General features: G+C 45.6%; 2 protein-coding genes across 4 annotated transcripts in view; both read left to right on the forward strand.

Annotated features, from left to right (window-relative positions):
- The first annotated feature begins 4395 nt into the window (after window positions 1-4395).
- On the forward strand, window positions 4396-8124 carry Itpripl1 (ITPRIP like 1). Of its 3 annotated transcripts, none has more exons than XM_090336412.1 (3): window positions 4396-4645; window positions 4817-4934; window positions 5707-8124. In XM_090336412.1, exon 3 carries the CDS (start codon window positions 5721-5723, stop codon window positions 7362-7364), a length of 1644 nt encoding a protein of 547 aa, XP_090192538.1. In that variant the 5' UTR covers window positions 4396-4645; window positions 4817-4934; window positions 5707-5720; the 3' UTR covers window positions 7365-8124. The 3 variants fall into 3 exon arrangements, with proteins under 3 accessions (XP_090192538.1, XP_090192537.1, XP_090192539.1); XM_090336411.1 differs by having other exon boundaries at window positions 4397-4645; window positions 4817-4921; XM_090336413.1 differs by lacking the exons at window positions 4396-4645; window positions 4817-4934 and adding an exon at window positions 5271-5371.
- A 7139-nt stretch (window positions 8125-15263) lies between these two features.
- The window catches only part of Ncaph (non-SMC condensin I complex subunit H), a 37536-nt gene continuing 31119 nt past the window's right edge, over window positions 15264-21680 (forward strand). The window contains exons 1-3 of the mRNA XM_090336105.1: window positions 15264-15325; window positions 20898-21141; window positions 21506-21596. Of these exons, the coding sequence (XP_090192231.1) occupies window positions 15307-15325; window positions 20898-21141; window positions 21506-21596 (354 nt within the window). The 5' untranslated portion in view covers window positions 15264-15306. The remainder of the gene's footprint in view (window positions 15326-20897; window positions 21142-21505; window positions 21597-21680) is intronic.

Below are 21680 nucleotides of genomic sequence, written 5' to 3' on the forward strand. Positions count from 1 at the left end.
ACATCATTGAATTGCTGTCCTCATATCACAGCCTTCTGAGTAGCTAGGATTATTGGCATGAACCACTACCATCTGGCTAAGATGGTCGTTTTTAGTTTGTTTGTTGTTGTTGTTGTTCTTGGTGGTGGTGGTCGTCATTGTCCCTGAGCTCTTCAGCTCAAGACTACTGCTTTACCTCTTGAACCGCAGTGTCACTTCCAGTTTTCTGGTGGTTAATTGGAGATAAGAGTCTCGTGGACTTTTTAGTACCCAGGCTGGCTTTGAACCACGATCTTCAGATCTCAGTCTCTTGAGTAGGTAGGATTACAGACGTGAGCCACTGTGCCCAGCTTTGTATAGTATTTATATAGATTCTGATATTAGCTTTTTAGTACCTTATTACACTGAAAACTAAGCATTTCTAATTAAGTTAGCTGAAAGTTTTTCAATTGCAAAATTAGGTAAATTTTGAGATATGGAAGTTCCTGTTCTACTTGCACTGATATTTGAACCCCTTTGCTAGAAGTGTAGTTTGAACTCAGAAGTTAAATCTGCTTTAAATTTAGGTAGGGCCAGGCACAGTTGGTTAATTGAAAATGGGTCTCACAGACCTTTCTGCCCAGGCTGGCTTCAAAGAGGTCATAGGACTCAGCCTTCTGAGTGGCTAGGATGAGAGGTGTGGACCACTGGAAGCCCAGCTTCAACAGCGTCTTTTTTTGTGGGGGGCATGGGGGAGGACTAGGGCTTGAACTTAACTTCTCTAACTTTCTAGGTAGTACATTTACATTTTTTTTTTGTCCAGTTCTGGGCTTGAGCTCAGGGCTTGAGCACTGTCCTTGAACTTTCTCAAGGCTAGAGCTCTACCACTTGAGCCTCAGCACCACTTCCAGCTTTTTTCTGTGTATGTGGTACTGAGGAGTTGAACCCAGGTTTTCATGCATGCTAGGCAAGCACTCTACTACTAAGCCAAACTCCTGACCCCAACTTTTTAAAATAAATATATTTGGGGGGGGAGAAAAGCTACTATGTTATCTTGCTTAACCAGGGTAAACACTCACAATAATTGAGTTGAATTGTTAAAACAAAAAAATAGACGTTTCACAACCTACTTTCATTCTCCATTTACATACAATCCCCAATTACCATGATAAATGAGGTGTTTAAATAACTTTGTATTCTATTCTACTGCCTAAGCCAACAGTTGCTCCTGAAGATTTAAAAAAAAAATAGGCCAAGCAATATTTTCTGATTTAAGTTTTTTGTTTTTGTTTTTATTTTTGTGGATGTTTAAATAGATTACTGGTTCTTTAACTGTGACTTCGATTTTTTTTTTCTTGGCTGGTCTTAGGGCTTGAACATTGAGCCTGGGCCTTGTCCCTGAGCACTCATTTGTGCCACAGCTCTGTTTCTGGCTTTTTAATGGTCAGGGCTGGCTTTGAACTGTGATCCTCAGAACTCAGCTTCCTGAGAAACTAGGATTACGGGAATGAGCCATGGGTTCCTGGCAACAATCATTTTTAAAATAACCTTGATTTGGCCACAGTGACACATGTATAAACAGGTATTTTTAATATTTTAGCTTTTGCACATTGAAACATAATTTTTCTCATTCCAGAGTTGTCATATTATAAATAAAAAGACAGTAGAGGGAAATGGTACTGTGGCTCCAGAGGTAGGGTGGTAGCCTTGAACTGAAGAGCTCAGGGACAGTGCCCAGGCTCAGAGTTCAAGCCCCATGTGCCACAAAATAAAATAAAACAAAGACAGTAAAGTCAGGCATTGGTGGCTGACGCCTATAATCCCAGCTACTCAGGAGACTGAGATCTGAGGATTGTGTTTCAAAGCCAGCCCAGGCAGAAAAGTTAGTGAGACTCATCTCCAATTAACCACCCCCAAACTAGAAGTGGTACTTAAGCAAAAGAACTCAGGGACAGTGCCCAGGCCCTGAGTTCAAGCCCTAGTATTGAAAAAAAATTTGTGTTCTACTTTTTTTTGGTGCCAGTCCTGGGACTTGAACTCAGGGTCTGAGCACTGTCCTTGGGCTTTCTCGAGGCTAGAGCTCTACCACTTGAGCCACAGCACTACTTCTGGCTTTTTCTATGTATGCAGTACCTAGTAATTTTACCTACGTCTTTGTGCATGTTAAGTAAGCACTCTAGCATTTTATTACTAGACCAAACTCTCAGCCCTGTGTTGTACGTCCCTGAGCTCTTCAGCTCAAGGCTACTGACCTTCTCCTGGAACCATAGTACCACTTCTGGTTTTCTAGTGGTTAATTGGACATAATTCTCTCATAGTCTTTAGTGCCGGAGCTGGCTTTGAACCGAGATCTTCAGATCTTGGCCTCCTGAGTAGCTAGGATTACAGGTGTGATCCATGGTGCTTGGCTTAACTTTTGAATGTTTTGTCACTATTGGTTAGCATTCTTTCTTGCTCCACAATTATTAACATTAAATTTTATGCTTTATTTGTTGTCCCTGAGCTTCTTTTTTCTTTTTTTTTTCTTTGCCAGTCCTGGGCTTGGGCTCAGGGCTTTGGCACTGTCCTTGGACTTTCTCAAGGCTAGCACTCTACCACTTGAACCTCAGCACCACTTCCAGCTTTTTTCTATGTGTGTGGTACTGAGGAATCAAACCTGGATCTTCGTGCATGCTAGGCAAGCACTCTACCACTAAGCCAAACTCTTGCCCCCCCTGAGCTTCTTTTGCTCAAAACGAGCACTCTACGACTTGAGCCACAGCTCCATTTCTGGATTTTTTGGTAATTTGTTGGAGATAAGAATCTAACAGGGCCTGGAGTGTGACCCAGTGGTAGAATGCTTACTATCATGCATGGAGCCCTGGGTTTGATTCCTTGGTACCACATATACAGAAAATGCTAGAAGTGGTGCTGTGACTCAAGTGGTAGAGCACTCGCCTTATAAAAGCTCAAGGAGTGTGCCCAGGCCCTGAGTTCAAGCCCTAGGACTGTCAAAAAAAAAAAAAAGTCTGTTGACCAGGCTGGTTTCTTCAGTGATTCTCAGATATCAGCCTCCTGAGTAGCTAGGATTATCGGCATGAGTAGATCAATTTTTTTTTGTTTTGAAGGTACTGTCCCAGTTGTTTGGGAATTCTTCTACAGTGTTACTATAGAAGAGCTAGAGCTTTATTTATCTTTCAGAAGACTGATTTTAGTATTTAGTATCACTTCCTTTTCTCCTTGGACACATTAACATGACTTAGGTCAGAAAGAGGGAAGATGTTCTTACTGTTTCAGAAAACCCATTCTGTTGGTTTAATTCCTGATAAGACATATCCAGCTTCAATACTTTCTAAAGTTCTCTTTTGCTGGGCACCAGTAGATCATGCCTGTAATACTAGGAACTCAGGAGACTCAGATCTGAGGATCCTGGTTCAAGCCAACCCCAGGCACAAAAGTCTTATCTCTAATTAACCATGAGAAAACCAGAAGTGGTACTGTGGTTCAAAGTGGTAAAGCACTAACCTGGAGCTGAAGAGCTCAGGGACAGTGCTCAGGCCAAGTTCAAGCCACACAACAGACTTTAAAAAAGTCCTCTTTCAAGTGGTGCTGTGGTTCAAGTGGTAGAGTGATAGCCTTGAGCTGAAGCGATCAGGGATAGGGGCTAGACCCAGAGTTCCAGCCCCACAACCGACCAAAAAAAAAAGTTGTCCTGGGGCTGGAAGTGTGGCCTAGTGGTAGAATGCTCACCTACCACGCATGGAGCAGTGGCAGCCTTGAGCAAAAAGTGTTCAAGGACAGTGGCCAGGCCCTGAGTTCAAGCCCTAGGACTGGCAAAAAAAAAAAAAAAAAGTTCTTTTTTTATATACTCAGGTAATCAACTGAGCTGCTTGGTATTCTTACTCCACCTTGACTAGTGAATGGCCAGAAAGGTCAGAAGCCACGACTGGTGGTGCTATCTGGCCCATTCATAATTCAGTTGAATTGGAGAAAAGGGTTCGAGAAAGACACCCGAGTCTGAGCATGAACTGGGAATTAATGGGTACATTCAAGGTGGTGAAAACAGCTCATGTCCTGCTCCTCAGCTCAGAGCTTGACCAAAGTGAGAACAGCTTTCCGTGGTCAATTCCTAGTTTCGGCACCACCATCCTCACGCCTAAATTCCCCAAGTATTCGTTCTCCCCGAACTGACAGCGCACACTACTACAAGCTCTCTGGTGTCACCAGGAAGGCGCAGCAGAGCTTCTGCTCCCCGCTCCGATTCCAGGTCGTTGGCTGCAGGCGGAGGGGCGCGAGTGCAAGAGGAGGGGCGGGGCTCCTCCCGGCGGGCCGGCACCCAGCTCCGGGGGCGGAGCTTGCGGGGTGGGGCGGGGCCCGGAGGGCGGAGCTGGCGGGGCGGGGCCCGGAGGGCGGAGCTGGCGGGGCGGGGCGGGGCCCGGAGGGCGGGAGCCGCCGCCGCCCGGAGTCCGCGCCCGGAGCCCGCGCCCCGGAGCCTCACTCCGCATGCTAGGGCTTCCCCGGGGCCCACCGCCCGCATACGGACCATCAGACGCTCGGACAAGTATGACCTGTACCCCAGGCAAGGGGGTCGGGGCCGCTCCAGAGGATGGTCCCGGCGATGAACCCGCAACTCGTATCCCGCCAGGAAGAACGCAGCGGTGGTCAGGCCGTACTGTTTCTTTAAGACCCTGTTCCGGCTGACACCGAGGTGAGTAACCTGGTCCCAGGTTCTGGGAGAAACCCCCGAGAAGAGGTGGGTCCTTAGTGTGGCCCAGGTAGGGGGAGTATGGAGTTTGGGGAAGTAATACATGGAGGGGGAGGGCAGAGGGGCCTCCTTCTGAGTCAAAACCCTGGCCTATAGCTTTGTAAATTTTCACAGAGATCCTGGAGACTGCGGTGACGCAAGCAAGACCAAGTTCTAAAAGTTGGAGAGAGAGCCCATCACCTGACTTCAGTGTTCACAGGGTGCAGTCCCCACATCTCAGTAAGCCCAGAAGGTTGGGAACTATTGGGGTGAGGGCCAGAGCTTGGGGCTTCAGCAGTGGGTGGGGAAGTAGCAGAACTCCCACTGTGGGCTGTCCAGAGAGTCCCCCTGGTAAGCCTTCTGCAGGCAATTTCCTGGGCGGAGAGAGTAGAGTTGGACACAGGGCAGCCACCTGAGGACAAGCGAGGACACAGTCCCAACGAAATGGCAGGAGCTGTGCCTCACTGGAGCCCACTGGGCAGAGGGGTGTGGCTGAGTGGTTTGATGACATGGGGCGAGCAGAATTCTGAGAACTGTGAAGTCACAGAGGAAGTGGGATGCTGCCTAGGACTGGCCGCTTGGGGACAAGGAAAGGGGTTGCCCAGGCAGACACAGTGCTTTCTGCCTGTGGAAGGGAGAACCTCGGATCCACAGGGCATTTCTGGTGCCCAAGGTGGACTGATGAGTCTGGTGAGGCCACCCCACAGTAAGGGCCCTCCTCCCTGTCCTACAGTGGAATAAAAACCATCCCATGTCTATCCTTTGGAAGCCTAAATACCATCCATATCATGTGGAAGGCAAGCAGTAGAAAGACAGAGAAGCACATCCTACTGTCTCTCCCTTTCCCCCCAATCTCCTCCTAGGCAGACCACATTTGCTCTGTCCAAGCCTAGCTCTGTGAGCTTTCTGTTCCTCCTGAGTAGCTGACGTTTATCATTCTAGGCTGGGCTCTGGGGAATATGCGCTGGAGAGCAGATACATTTAGAAGATCATCACTGATCCCTACCCTCCTCCTCCCTCTTCAGATGCAGAGGCCTCCATGGCTGTGATAAGCCTGCTGTTCTTGGCAGTGATGTATGTTGTTCATCACCCCCTGATGGTCAGTGACCGGATGGACCTGGATACACTAGCCAGGAGTCGGCAGCTGGAGAAGCGAATGAGTGAGGAGATGCGGCAGTTAGAGTCAGAATTTGAAGAGAGAAAGCGAGCAGCCGAGCGAAAACAGAAGGCCGAGAATTTCTGGAGAGGAGACGCATCCAGTGACCAGTTAGTGCTGGGGAAGAAAGACATGAAGTGGCCATTTCAGGCTGAAGGCCAGGAGGGTCCTCTGGGCTGGATGCTAGGAAACCTTTGGAACGCTGGCCTCTTTTGCCTTTTCCTCATCTTTGAGCTCCTGAGACAGAACATGCAACATGAGCCAGCCTTTGAGTCCAGCAGTGATGATGAGGAGGAGGAAGTCCGCATTGTGCCTGTCACTATGTACAACTGGCTCACTGACTTCCCTTCCCAGGAGGCCCTGGAATTGTTTTACAAACACTATGTCCAAAATGCCATTCGGGACCTGCCTGGCACCTGTGAGTTTGTGGAGAGCTTTGTGGATGATCTCATTGAGGCCTGTCGGGCACTCACCCGCCAGGAGGCTCATCCCCAGTTAGAGGACTGCCTGGGCATTGGGGCTGCCTTTGAGAAGTGGGGAACCCTCCATGAGACCCAGAAATTTGATATCCTGGTGCCTATTGTTCCACCCCAGGGCACGATGTTTATCTTGGAGATGAGGTATCCAGCGCTTGGCCACCGCTGTGGTTGTGTACGGGTAGAGTCTGAATGTATGTGCAAGCGTGAGAAAGTCCTAGGGGATGTGTTGTGCCTGGTGCACCACCACAGGGACCGTTCGCTGCCCTCGGACAAGTGTACCAACTCTATGAAAGCTGCTTTCTGCACAGGCTGTCACCTGGATGTGTATAAGACTGTGAAGTGGTTCCGGAACATGGTGGGAAATGCTTGGGCCCTGGTAGCCCATAAGTATGACTTTAAGCTCAGTCTCCCACCCTCTTCTACCTCCTGCAATCTTAGGTTGGATTACCGCTCGGGTCGCTTTCTGTTAATCAACTTGGTCCTGGGAGTGCAGCGGGAAGATACCTTGGTCTACCTGGTGAGTCAGGTCTCTGGGCAAGAACAGCTCACCAGCGTGGACTGGCCTGAGTCCGTTGCAGCCTGTGAACACTTGTTCCTGAAGCTGGTAGGGCGCTTTGCTCCCGAGAACACATGCCACCTCAAGTGCCTACAAATCATTTTGAGTCTCTGGGACCACCAGAACCTTCCCACGGGGGCTTCCGGCCCCATCCTTACCTCCTACCACTTCAAAACAGCCCTCATGCACCTGTTGCTACGGCTGCCCCTAACAGACTGGGAGCATACCAAACTTTCTCAGAGGCTCCAGGACCTTCTGTGGTTTTTGGGCCGTGGTATCCAGCAGAGGTCTCTCCACCATTTCCTCATTGGAAATACCTATCTGCCCCTGACTATCCCAATCCCTAAGACATTTCGGGATGCTGATCCTGTCAATCTCTTCCAACATCTTGTGCTAAATCCTGTGGCACACTCACAGGCAGTGGAGGAATTCCACAACCTTCTGACCCAGGTGAAAACGCTGCCCTGTGCCCCACTGGCTGGAGCACGTTAATATAAAGGCCATTAAAAAAATGGGAGGAGGTTTTCTGATTCCTCAGGCTGCAAAAGAGTTTATTTTTTCACATATATCAGTGGTATATGTGATCTTCACTTTGCTAGGATGGAGTGCGTGAGGCTGAGGAGGGCGGGGCTGAGATTTCCTTAGTCTAAACTTTCATCTTGACCCAAAGATAGCCCAAGAAAACAGTTCTTCTGGGAATATCATGCTGTTGAGTTAAGATCTTAGGAAGTTGTTTCTCTATCAACACTGGAAGCTGAAGAGAACGAGAATACCTCTTTTCTAACTTACTCCTTGTATGTGAATGTGTGTTTGTGAACTGGTTTTCTTGAACTGTTTAAATACCATTCACGTTGATGGCATTTCACTCTATCCCAAATACTGTGAAGGTAACTTCTCATGCTGTGAAGGCAACTTCTCATACTTTTGGATCTGATTGTTCATACCTTCACTGTTTTGAAAATATAACCAACATGTTTATTTTCCATTTTCTTCTTTGTTGTTGTTGCTGTTGGTCATGGGGTTTGAACTCAGGGCTCGGGCTCTATCCCTGAGCTCTTTTGCTCAAGGCTAGTGCTTTACCAAAGAGAGTACCACTTCTGGTTTTCTACTGGTTAGGTGGAGATAAGAGTCTTACAGACTGTCCTGCCACAGTTGACTTTGAGCCACGATCCTCAGATATCAGCCTCCTGAGTAGCTAGGATTACAGGTTTGGGCTATTGGCATGTGGCTCCATTTTCTTAATTAGTCCCATTTTGCCTGGGGCATCTGAGAAAAGTCTCACTATCCCTCAAATATTTGTTAGCAACTGATTCACAAGCATTAAGTCAAAGGATGCCTGAGCCATAATTGGAGATGATAAATTTCCTGTAATTCATAAGACAGGGAACAACTGATGACCTTTTCAGTGCCTAGAAGTGTCATAATAAAGCCCTGCATGAGAAAAAAAAACCTTTCTGAGGACTCTAGATAATAGTTACTTGGTTTGTTCAATGGAAAGGTTTGGCTACCATATGTAGCTATGTGTTTCTTGTTATAACTATGAATTTCCTTTTCAAAAATGACATTTGAATTATGCTTGTAAGAAATCACAGTCATGGGGCCAGGCACGGTGGCTCACGCCTGTAATCCTAGCTACTCAAGAGGCTGATATCTGAGGATTGAGGTTCAAAGCCAGCCTGGGCACTAAAGAATGTGAGAATCTTATATCCAATTAATCACTAGAAAATGGGAAGTGGGGCTATGGCTCAAGGGGTAGGGCAATAGCCTTGAGCTGAAGAGCTCAGGGACCTCGCCATGTTCAAGAGCTGGACCACATGAAGGGACTGTAAAGTAGTTCAACTCTTAATTGAGTCCTGATTCTAGAGATTGGTGTATTTTTCTCTTCTCTAAAGACTTTGAGCACTCCGAGGAAGAAGGTTAAGATAGTTGTGAGTGTGGTTGTTTCGGGGCATATCAATGTTTCTATCCTGCATTGCCAAGAAGAGCTGCTGGGGAGGAGTTGCTGGCTCTGAATTTGACTGGAGTTGGGGTGGGGATGGAGTGGCAGATGCCCTTAGTGTTTTTCTAGTGAACCTCACACTCTTCCCTCTGAAAAGAAAATTGACGTATTCCATAAACTATCAATATGTGGAAATCCATCTGCGTGAAAGCTACTGTTTCTGCCGGTACTGCTTTCAAGGTAAGATGCAATGGTTTTATAAACTGGTGGGATCTCAGTTTTTAAAGTATCCATATGTATTTTTTTGTGGTTGTTTAGGAAATCATTTGCTGGCATCTTAATTCCCAGTCAATAAAGGAGGTAATTTTCTATATAACTTGGAATCCTTGTAGTCAAACACTGAATGTAAGCATCCTTCAATGCTATTCACAAGAAGTTCATGCCACCCTGACAGCTCCATCCTGTTCGTCCTGGTGTTTCTCAATGTCCTTTAAACCAGTCTTCCCTGTGGCTTCCCAGTGGCATGGCCAGTAGCCAGGAAAGAACAATTCGGAATGCTAAGGAACATTTAGGCCCAAATACCCAAACCAAAATATTGACTAAATCAAAAGATCTTAATGGCTTCGAATAACATGCTTAAGCTCTATAAGTCTGGTAGAAAAAAGGGAATAGGTCTGCATGGTGGTTTCTACTCTAATAGAAAACATGAAGTTATGAGGGGGTAGGAGATTACAAAGAGAAGAGTCAGCTTGGGTGGGGCAGAAGGTACAAGAAACAGTACAGAAAAAAACAAGTAGTAATGGAAAGAACAGACCTGCAGTGCTCTGGGAATACTCTCACAATTAAAGGGAAATCTCTCCAGATAGGAAGTTAACCTTTATTCTGAAACAAAACCTGGCGAGCCCCCAGGATATAACACTGTTCTAGCAATGGGAATACTTGAATTCACTAAGCATTGTCCTTGGGGGTTGACACTTCTAACTTCTTTACATCTGGCAATTTGTTTAATCCTCATTTGACAAATTCACCAATCCCTTTTATTTTACATGAGAAAACAGGCACAAAAAGGGCATACAACTTTCCTGTGGTCAACAGAGCTAATAAGTGGCAAAATCTAGAGAAAGTATTTGTACCAATGACAATCTTTAAACAAGATTTAGGGGTAAAAGTACTGTGAAAAGCAAAGAGCAAGCAAAAAAAAAAGAAAGCAAAAAGCACTATTTTAAAATATGGGATGTATTACTTTTGGGGGAGCTGTAGAAGACAAATTGTTGGCTCTTAGCCCAGTATTTAGGTCAAGAATTTCCTATCACATTCAAAAATTAAAAGCATTTTCTCAAAGGCCAAAATGAATGCAAAGACATTTTGATTATATGTTGTTCCAGTGACTTGGTGGTTTATATCAGGAATACGTTATGACAAGCCAGCTACAGGCTGGAATAACAGTAAATTTAAAGAAGGTTGCTTGGTAGCCAGTTAACTTGATTATTCATCTCCTAAACTAAGTCTGTTCCCTCTGGGTTCAGGGAAAGTAGAATCTGGGAGAGTACAATGGGGAAGGGATAGTTCCAGTATGGCTTTTCTGGAAGCCTAGGAATGGGGAGGGGCCCCACCACTTTTTTACAAACAGGAATTAACTTTGAATGCCACTGATATCACTGACAAATCATTCAATCTTTTGGCACTCTCTGTAGTAGCCTAAACTCTAAAACAAAGATAGCATTCAGAACAGGACATGAAAAACCTGTCTGTTCTAGGAATGCCTAGCTCACAGACACTGGAGATGAAGCAGGCTGTGTCTCCCTGTGCACGCAGGAGCCCTGCCGTCAGCCTTTTTTTTTTTTTTTTCTCTGTCAGACTTGGGGATTGAGCTCAGGACCTGAGCACTGATCTTGGGCTTTCTCAAGGCTAGTGCTCTATCACTTAAGCCACAGAACCACTTCCTGCTTTTTTCATGTATGTGGTACCCAGGAATCGAACCCTGGTCTTCATGCATGCTAGGTAAGCACTTTACCACTAGGCCACACTCCTGGCCCCAGTTAGTCCATTTCTGTCACAGAACCTTGTGGGTCACCTAGCAGCCTTCTTCTGGCAGGGGTTCTAAGTTCTTTAGGAGCTCCTAACTCATTGTCGCCTAGTACTCTCTCAATTTTTAGTGAAAACAAGGAAGCCTGAAAAGAGATTGTACCGGTTCCTACTTTCCTCAAGTGAATCCATCAAGTTAAGCAGGGTGTTTGGTTCATACCTTAATCCTGTATTACTGGGAGGCTGAGAGCTGAGGATCAAGGCTCAAAACCAGCTCAGACAGAAAAGTCTGTGAGACTCAACTCCAATGAACTTTAAAAAAAAAAAAAAAAAAAAAGAGGTGGAGGTTTGAAGCTCGAGCGGTAGAGTGCCAGGCAGCCTTTTTCCCTTAGTGAAAAATTTAAGAGGAGGGCCAAGAGCGTGGCCTAATGGTAGACTGCTTGCCTTGTATGCATGAAGCTTAGTACCACATACACAGAAAAGACGTGGAAGTGGTGCTGTGGCTCAAGTGGTAGAGTGCTAGCCTTGAGAGAGCCCAAGGACAGTTCCGAGGCCGTGAGTTTAAGCCCCAGGACTGGCAAAAAAAAAAAAATCTAAAGGGGAAAGTCCCAGTACAGGCACACACGTGCCAATAATCTTGGGACCCTACTGTATACTGGGCATACTATATGCTTGTAGGGAATTTGTTACCTAATAATTCATAAAGCTCACTGAAGAGGAAATTGCCGTTTTTATTTTTTAATTTTAATTTATTTTTACTTTTTTGCCAGTCCTGGGCTTGATTGAGCTCAGGACCTGTGCACTGTCCTTGGACTTTCTCAAGCTAGAGCTCTACCACTTGAGCCTCAGCACCACCTTTGGCTTTTTTCTATATATGTGGTACCGAGGAATCGAACCTGGGTCTTCAAGCACTCTACCACTAGGCCAAACGCCTTGCTCCCATTTTTATATTGGGGAAGATAATGAGGCCCAGGGAATTTAGCCTTTGGAACCTAGGATTTTTTTTTTTTTTTGCCAGTCAGTCCTGGGACTTGAACTCAGGGCCTGGGCATTGTCCTTCAACACTTTTTACTCAAGGTTAGTGCTCTACCACTTGAGCCACAGCAGCACTTCTGGATTTTTCTGAGTATGTGGTATGAAGAAATTGAACCCAGGGATTCATGCATGCTAGGTGAACACTTTACCAGTAGGCCACATTCCAGGCCTTTTTTTTTTTTTTTTTTTTTAAATTGTAGTAGGTGGGGAGAAGTCTGAGTATTGAAACCAGGGCCTCAGTCCAGAATGTAAGGTCTTCCCCCTTTGCTAATTCAGTACATACTTAAACAATTGTTAATTTAGCATTGGGACCTGGGAAATCAATGGTAGCAGAGACAGCTTAGTCTTCATGGAGGTGACATTTTGGAGGGGATGGATAGACAATGTAGCACATGTCAGTCAGAAGTCACACCATGTCAGTCACACCAGGAATGTGGCCTCATGGTAGAGTGCTTGCTTAGCATGCACAAAGCCCTGGGTTTGATTCTTTGGTACCACATAACCAGAAAAACAAAACAGAGATGGAGACATGGCTCAGGGGTATCCAGCCAAAGCATAAAGCTGACTTAAAACTCCGTAAAGCTGGGGCTGGGAGTTTGGCCCAGTAGGAAGAGTGCTTGCCTAGCATGCACAAAGACCTGGGTTCTATTCCTTGGTGCCACATACACAGAAAAAGCCAGAAGTAGTCAGGTGTGGGGACTCACACCTGTAATCCTAGCTACTCAGGAGACTGAGATCTGAGAATCAAGGTTCAAAGCCAGCCCAGGCACGAAAGACCTTGAGATTCTTATCTCCAATTAACCACTAGAAAAGAAGAAGTGGTCAGGGACAGCACCCAGGCACAAAGTTCAAAAAGTTCTTCAAGGAAGAAAGAAAGAAAGAAAGAAGGAAAGAAAAAGCCAGAGGTGGTGCTGTGGTTCAAGTCATAAAGCCCAAGGATAGTGCTCAGACCCTGCGTTCAGTCCCCAGGACTGGTGCAAAACAAAATACTCTGTAAGCCCAAAATACCAAGTGTCATTCTGAATGCCAATAGCATATCCTTGATGAGACATACAATGTAAAAGATGATAAAAGATGACAGATGTGGGCCAGGAGCATGGCCTAGTGGTAGAGTGCACACCTAGCATGCATGAAACCCTGGGTTTAATTCCCTGGAACCATATACACAGAAAAAGCTGGAAGAGATGCTGTGGCTCAAGTGCTAACCTTGAGCAAAAAGTATCCAAGAACAGTGTCCAAGCTCTTGAGTTCAATCCCCAGGACTGGCAAAAAAAAATAACATTTATGTTACAAGAAATTAAAGGATATTTTAGGGATAGTTAAGGTAACTGTCCTGGCCGTTCCTCACATAATACCATTTGTAGGGTCAGATGTTGTTGGATGGATATAGCATTTTATACTTTTTGCTTGTTTGTTTTTTGTCAGTCTTAGGCTTGGGCTCAGGGCCTGAGCACCGTCCTTGGACTTTCTCAAGGCTAGAGCTCTACCACTTGAGCCACAGCACCACTTCTGGTTTTTTTCTACATATGTAGTATTGAGGAATCCAATCCAGATCTTCATGCATGCTAAGCAAGCACTCTATCACTAGGCCAAACTCCCAGCCTAGCATTTTATACTTTGCTCACTTTTTTTCTTTTTGCTGGTACTGAGCCTCAAACTCAGGGCCTGGTTGATGTCCTTTAGCTTTTTTTAAAAACTTAATTGTCGGGCCGGGAGTTTGGCCTAGTGGTTAAAGTGCTTGCCTAGCATGCATGAAGACCCGGGTTCGATTCCTCGGTGCCACACACATAGAAAAAAGCCGGAAGTGGTGCTGAGGCTCAAGTGGTACAGCTCTAGCCTTGAGAAAATCCAAGGACAGTGCTGAGGCCCTGAGCTCAAGCCCAGGACTGGCAACTTAATTGTAAGGGTGATGTCAGAGGGGTTATAGTTACATAGGTAAGGTAATGAGTACATTTCTTGTTGAACATTGTTACCCCCACCCTAGTTTTCTCCCACTTTCCCTCCCCCTGTCATTTAGCTCTTTCTGCTCGAGGCTGGCAGTCTTAACACTTGAGCCACACCTCTACTTCTGCAGAGTCTGGCTTCAAGCTTTAATTCTAGAGCTCAGTCTCCTGAGTAGTTAGGATTACTAGCCAGAGCCACTAGTGTCTGGTTTCTGCTCACTTTTTCTTTTTCTTTTTTTTTTTTTGATGAATGTGGGACTTGAGGCTCTGTCATTAAGATCTTCAGCTCAAGGCTAATTCTCTACCACTTTGAGCCACAGTGCCACTTCCAGCTTTATGATGGCTAACTGGAGATAAGACTCTCATGGGACTTTCGTGCCAAGCCTGAGTAGCTAGGATTACAGATGTGAGCCATGGGTACCCAGCTCTGCTAAGTTTTCTTTTTTTTCCCCCAAGTCCTGGGGCTTGAACTCAGGGCCTGAGCACTGTCCTTGAGCTTTTCTCAAGACTAGCACTCTACCACTTGAGCCACAGCACTACTTCTGGCTTTTTCTGTGTATGTGGTACTGAGGAATTGAACCCAGGGCTTCATGTATGCTAGGCCAAACTCCCAGCCCTCAGCTTGCTTTTTTTTGGGGGGTGGGGGGCAGTCCTGGGGCTTGAACTCAGGCCCCGAGCACTGTCCTTGGGACACTTTTTCCTCAAGGCTAGTGCTCTGCCACTTGAGCCACAGTGCCACTTCCACTTTTCCATGTGTGTGGTACTGAGGAATTGAACTCGATAGTTTTTAGGAAGTTTTTCATAAGACTATGGCTGGGGGGGGTGGCGTTGGACGTAGCATGCACGAAGACTTGGGTTCGATTCCTCGGTACCACATACATAGAAAAAAGCTGGAAATGGTGATGAGGCTCAAGTGGTAGAGTGCTAAGCCTTGAGAAAGTCCAAGGACAGTGCTCAGGCCCAGGACTGGCAAAAAATATGGATGGGAACAATGGTATTTATTATTTTAAAAATATGTATATATGCATCATATTCGCTTGTACATTATACACACACATCATATGTATTGCACATACTCTTTTGCATCCGTTCTCCCCCGCCTGGACCACATCTCACCATGGTGTCATGTCCCTCTGCCCCACATCTCCCCATCCTTAGGTCAGTTGGGGAAATGAACCTCGTTTCCTCAGTAATCTCCTTTCCCATTAGGAAGCAAATTCCACGAAAGCCAAGTCCTCGCCCTTGGGGAGCACCGGGAACAAGCGGGTGTTTGTACTATTCAGGGTATCCACGAAGCGGAGCCCAGCCAGGGGTGGTAAGCGCGGGACACCTCCATCCCAAACCGCAGCCGACGCTTTCTGAGGGCCGACAGAGACGTTCTGCGCCGGCGCGTACTTGGCCCCGCCTTCGGGTGACGTTACGCAGCCGTTACCGCGCCGCGGCGTCTGGACGCGCGCAATTTAAAACCAGCGCTTCCGACGCAGAAGGCAAGATGGGTCCTCCGGGCACTGGTGAGGCCGGCTGGGAGGGAGTCGTGACGTTCTGGGCGAGACTTGGGGCCGTGCTGGGGCGGGAGGGGAGCGCGGAAATGCTCGTCCAAGTTCTCCGTGGGGCAGCGGCGGGCTGGCGCGTGTAGGGGAGCGCAGGCCGGGCCAGGCCGGGCGCAGGCCGGGCGCAGGCCGGGCGCAGGCCGGGGGGCGGGCGGGAAGGCACCGCCGGGCTCCCTAAGTCTAGAGGCCTCTGCTCTGGCGTCTGCTCCCGCTCTCCCGGACCTCAGATCGACTCCGCGCGGTACCCTTTGCTCCATTTCTCTTCGTAAAGGAAACTTTACGAAGTCGTCGTCGTGCCTTTTTCTGGAGTAGTCCTTGGTTTGGGGCCGTGGGAGTGTCGTGGTTACTGCCCTTTTTTTTTTTTTTTTTTTCTTAGAGCACGTGCATTGATGGTTAGAAATTTATGGAGTGTTGCCTTTGTGCCACTCTTGTCAAGGGTGGAGATAAAGAGCAAGACATAAGGTCTCTGTTGTTCTAGTTGTGTGGTGGGATGGCCACCGCTTCTGTTCTGATACTGGCAAAAGAGAAATTCAGGCATGATTGGTAAAATAATGAAAGCGATAGCAAAGTGTATTAGAACTGTAATACACTTTCAGTAAGCGGAAAGCAGAACCTTTCTAGGGTGAGAAGGACAGCAGTAGCCCTTGGGGTTTAAATACCTACCGAGATTGTCTCTGAGAAAGTCCTGTCCCTATGTACAGCCTACAGGATTGAGGTCACCTGGTCAGCAAGTGTCTTGAGCCCAGTTTAGAGAATTATAATGTGAAAATGAATATAGGTCCTGTTAACCCGTGAGTCTAGAGTTTTGTTTCATGATCTATTGTTCCAAGCACTCTTGTCTATTCACTTAATGAAGTCACTTAAGACTTTCTTCAATCCTTGGGATTCCATAATCTCATGGCATCTATGACCTTGGTGGGATTTTTTTTTTAAATTTAACTTATTATAAAGGTAATGTACAGATTAGTTACCATTTTGTAAGTCAGATGATGAGTACATTTCTTTTTAGACACTTTTTTTTTTTACTGAGTATGCTGCTGCTTTTTGTTGTTGTTTTGGTTTTTTTTTTTGTTGGTCCTGAGGTTTGAACTCAGGGCCTGGACACTGTCCTTGAGCTTTTTGTTCAAGGCTAGCACTCTATCACTTGAGCCACAGCACCACCAGCTTTTTTCTATTTATGTGATTCTTGAGAAATCGAACCTAGGGCTTCATGCATGCTAGGCAAGCACTCTGCCACTAAGCCACATTCTGGTCCCTGCTGCATTTCTCTTGGTGGGCTATGTTTATCTTCACATAGGCTGGTCACCTGTCAGCCTCTAAGATCGTGTGTTCTCTTTCCAAGGTCACTAATCTTTCGTTTTTAATCTTGAAACTCCGTTTTAAGATTTTCTTTTCATAGCCTCATCTTTTTTGTAACAGCAGTCTTGACTTGGGGAGACAGAAGTTGCACCAACTCATTGGAGATGCAGGAAGGGAAGACTTCAGGGTTGTGGCTGATGCTAGTAGAGTGTGAGGGGCTCCATAGATTAGGGACTTAGGAAAGAGATTTAAGCAGAGGCTTAGGAACATGTTTGAGGCAGAAGCATGTATAAAAATGAGAAGACAGAAAGGAGCCTGGTTTGGGTAGAACTGAACTAGAGCATTGTTATTAAGCTCACTGAATGAGGTTAGACATGTAGGGCCTGTTCGCCTTACTTGGTAAGAGATTTGGAAACTTGAGTTACATTTTGGTTAAGATACGGAGATGTGGCTGGGAGTTTGGCCTAGTGGTAGAGTGCTTGCCTAGCATGCACAAAGACCAGGGTTCGATTGCTTGGTACCACCTACATAGAAAAAAGCTAGAAATGGTGCTGAGGCTCAAGTGGTAGAGCTCTAACCTTGAGAAAAAGAACCCAAGGAAGGTGCTCAGGCCCTGAGTCCAAGCCCAGGACTGGCAAAAAAAAAAAAAAAAGATATAGAGATGTTTGGGTGAAGGAATCAGCCAGTTGGGTAAAAGTTTGGAAGTAACATGTGAATAAGAAAAAAAAAGATGTGTACTACCATAGCATCATTGTCATCATAAATTATAAAGTCTTGGGAACTGGTAAGAGTATAGAAAGACCTTGTAGTAAATATACTCAGGACCAATATTTAAAGGCTGGGCAAAGAAAGACGTGCTGCAAAAACTTGAGAGGGATATGATAGAAGTCAAGTGTGTGTATAGAAGGAAGGGAGCATCAGCTGTTCTAAATGCTCCTGAGTCTCCAGAGATGAGGCCAGAGAAGTGACCAGAGCTTGTAAGAATGTGGGAATTGATGATGACAAGATTGTTTTCATGAAGTAGTAAGGATGAAAACCAGACCCAAGAGATTGAAAAATAGTGTGAGACAAAGAAGGAGCTACGAGGAAGTATTTTGAATGCTGTTAAGTGAATAATCCATACTGTTTTGAAGAATTAAAACATGCCTGTAATTCCCAACTTGTATTTCCTTTGACAAGTTCCTCCTTTAGTGCTTCCCTTTTTTTTTTTTTTTTTTTTGCCAGTCCCGGGCTTGAGCTCAGGGCCTGAGCACTGTCCTTGGACTTTCTCAAGGCTAGAGCTCTACCACTTGAGCCTCAGCACCACTTCTGGCTTTTTTCTATATGTGGTACCAAGGAATCGAACCTGGGTCTTCATGCATGCTAGGCAAGCACTTTAACCACTAGGCCAAACTCCTGGCCCTGAATGCTTCCCATTTTTGTTAGTCTCTTTAAAAATTTAGTTCTTTTCCTTACCCTGCAGTGCCCACATCCACACAGTCACTAGGCCATGCTCCTGGCCCCCTATTTCCCTTTCCTATTCACCTCCCTTCATGTAGCCCATCATTTAGTGATGCTGGGGATCAAACCCTGGGCCTGGTGCATGCCAGGCAAGCTCTCTACCACGGGGCTACATTCCCAGTCTTATTTTGTAAATGTGTTTTCATAAAGTATATCATATTGTATATATATATTTTTTCTTTGTATCAATTCCTGTCCTTGGGTTTTCTCAAGGCCAGAACTCTACCACTTGAGCGACAGCACTACTCCAGCCTTTTCTGTATATGTGGTTCTAAGGAATGGAACCCAGGGCTTCATGCATGCTAGACAAACACTCTATCACTAGGCCATATAGTGGCCAATTTGTGCATTCTTTTCAAAATTTTTTCTTAAACTGCCGAGGATCAGACACAGAGCCTTGTGTTCTACCACTGAACTATACTCCTTATCAGGTTTGGGTTCTTTCATTTAAAGTGTCTCCAGCTAGTAAGTGATGGAATGAGATTTAAAGCAAAGTATTCTGGTTCTTAAATTTGGAAACTTTCCCTCTTGGGAAGTTCTCTGAGTTCATCTCTTTCTAGGGATCTTTTGTTTCTTTTCCTATAAACCATAAGGTGTGTTACCTTATAACATCTTGATTTGAGACTTGCAACCTCCAGACCCTCAAGAAAAACATGTGTGTGTGTGTGCGTGCGTGTGTGTGTGTGTGTGTGTGTGTGTGTGTGTGTGTGTTGGCCAGTCCTAGGGCTTTTGCTGAGGGCCTGAGCACTGTCCTAGGGTCCTAGGGCTTTCTCAAAGCTAGAGCTCTACCACTTGAGCTACAGCACCACTTTCAGCTTTTTTCTATGTATGTGGTACTGAGGAATCAAATCTGGGTCTTCGTGCATGCTAGCCAAGCACTCTACCACTGGGCCAAACTCCCAGCCTGATGTGTGTTGTTTTAAATACTAAATTTGAGGTAATTTGTTACAGAATGGTTTGTCATGTTAAAAATTAATTTCGGGGGCTGGAGTTAATTTCTTGATCTCCCAACTCCTTTCTTTTTTTTTTTTTTTTTTTCTTCTTTTTTACCAGTCCTGGGCTTGAGCTCAGGGCTTGAGCACTGTCCTTGGACTTTCTCAAGGCTAGAGCTCTACCACTTGAGCCTCAGCACCACTTCCGGCTTTTTTCTATGTATGTGGTACCGAGGAATCGAACCCGGGTCTTCATGCATGCTAGGCAAGCACTTTAACCACTAGGCCAAACTCCCGGTCCCCCAACTCCTTTCATCATGGCTCCTTCCTCCTTTTCATAGCAGAAGTGTTTGAAAACCGGATCTGCATTTGCTGTCTCCACTTCCTGTTGTTCCATCCTCAAGCTATTCCAGATCCACTTTTCCCTCCACTGCTCTAGGAAAATACAAATGTAAAGATCTTCAGTTACCTCTAGGTTGTAAATCCAGTGGTCAGTGCTCAGTCATCATCTCATTTGATCTGTCACCTACAAAAGACAGTTTACTCATGCTCTATCCTCTCTTGCAGTACCTTGTTTATCTGGCACTAATTAATTTGTTTACATACTTATGCTTCTAAACGGACCATTTTCCTCTTTCTTTCTTTCTTTCTTTCTTTCTTTCTTTCTTTCTTTCTTTCTTTCTTTCTTTCTTTCTCTCTTTCTCTCTTTCTCTCTTTCTCTCTTTCTCTCTTTCTCTCTTTCTCTTTTCTGGTCCTGGGGTTTGAACTCAGGGCCTGATAACTGTCCTTGGGCTTTCCTCAAGGATAGAGCTCTACCACTTGAGCCACAGCACCACTTCCAGCTTTTCTATGTATGTGGTACTGAGGAATCAAACATGCATGTTCTTCATGCATGTTAGGCAAGCACTTTACTACTAGGCCAAACTCCCAGCCCAGAAAGGGGCCATTTTCATTTCTTTTTGTCTCATCATGATAGCTAGAGGGATTCCTTTCTTTCTTTCTGAATTAAGTTGAGGGTGCCAGTTTTTTTGCTCTTGTGTCCTCAAACTATGATGCTCTCAAGGTCTTCCTGACAAGTATTGGGATTGCAGACATGAACCACCACAACAGACTTTTTTTTTTTGGCCAGTTGTGAGGCTTAAACTAAGGGCCTGGGCCTGTCCCTGAGCTTTTCTGTGCTCAAGGCTAGTCAGCGGTACCACTCGAGCCACGGCACCACTTCTGGTCTTTTCTGTGTATGTGGTACTGAGGAATTGAACCCAGGGCTTCATGCATGCTAGGCAAGCACTCTACCATTCATTTGCCTTTCTTGCTCCACTTGAGTCTTACCTGTAGTTTGACTTTTTACTGATTAATTTGTATCATCACCTGTGCTCTATCTTTACCCAAGAAACCTAAACTCTAGAAGGTCTAACATCTGTTAAAGACAGAGAAGATCTTATTAGGGAGCTTGCAGTGAGCCTCCACCCGGTGCCAGCCTTAAATTCCTTTAAATTTAGGAAATGTTCTGTTGAATGCTTCTTTTTTCTTTTTCTTTTTTGTTGGTCATGGGGCTTGAACTTGGCCTGAGCACTGTCCCTGAGCTCTTCAGCTCAAGGCTAGCGGTATATCCTTTGAGCACCACTTGCAGTTTTCTGGTGGTTAATTGGAGGTAAGAGTCTCATGGTCTTTAGAGCCCGAGCTGGCTTTGAACCTCAATCCTCAGATCTCAGCCTCCTGAGTAGCTAGGATTACAGGTGTGAGCTACCAGGCCGGGCCTGTTGAGTGTTTCTTAAGCAAGTGTTATATTCTTTTGTTGCCAGCCACAATGAATAACTCTTCAGAGACCCGTGAACGCTCCCGTAGTGCTGCCTCACCTTCAGAACCGATGTTCTCAATACCATTGCCCAGGAAGGCCCCTCTGAGTACTCCTGGGACCCCAGTCCTTGAAGACTTTCCTCAGAATGATGATGAAAAGGAGCGAATGCAGCGAAGGCGCTCCAGGGCCTTTGACCTGCAGTTCAGCACAGACTCACCTTGTCTGTTAGCCTCCCCCTCCTCTATCAGGTAAGTGAATCTTGCATTTGTGGGTGCTGGCATTATATGTGTATATATATATATATATATATATATTTTTTTTTTTTTTTTTTTTTTTTTTTTTTTTGCCATTCCCAGGGCTAGACCTCAGTGCCTGAGCGCTGTCCTTGGGCTTTCTCAAGATTAGAGCTTTCCCACTGAGCCATATCACCATTTCTGGCTTTTTCTATGTATGTGGTACTGAAGAATCGAACCCCGGTCTTTGTGCATGCTAGGCAAGCACTCTACCACTAGGCCAAACTCTTGGCCCCATAATAATTTTATATACTTTGGTTCTGAAAAGTTGTCATATTGTGGATTCTTGCTAAAGTTTTTGTTTTTGCTGTCCATTTAGGAGTACTGATGTTTCCACTGCCATCTCTAAATTTACAAACACACAGATTACAGAGCATTACTCCACCTGTATCAAACTATCTACTGAAAATGTGAGTATTTGCTGATTTAATTTTGAAGATTTTTTCCATCTGTTAGCTCAGGTGGCCTTGAACTCAAGATCCTTTTGTCACTGA

The sequence above is a fragment of the Megascapheus bottae genome, chromosome 7, assembly GCF_031878675.1.
Source record: "Megascapheus bottae isolate mThoBot1 chromosome 7, mThoBot2.hap1, whole genome shotgun sequence".
Taxonomy (NCBI): Eukaryota; Metazoa; Chordata; class Mammalia; order Rodentia; family Geomyidae; genus Megascapheus; species Megascapheus bottae.

Excerpts from the sequence above, each read along its gene's own strand:
- Itpripl1 (XM_090336412.1), top strand. The coding sequence starts at position 5,721 with ATGGCTGTGATAAGCCTGCTGTTCTTGGCAGTGATGTATGTTGTTCAT.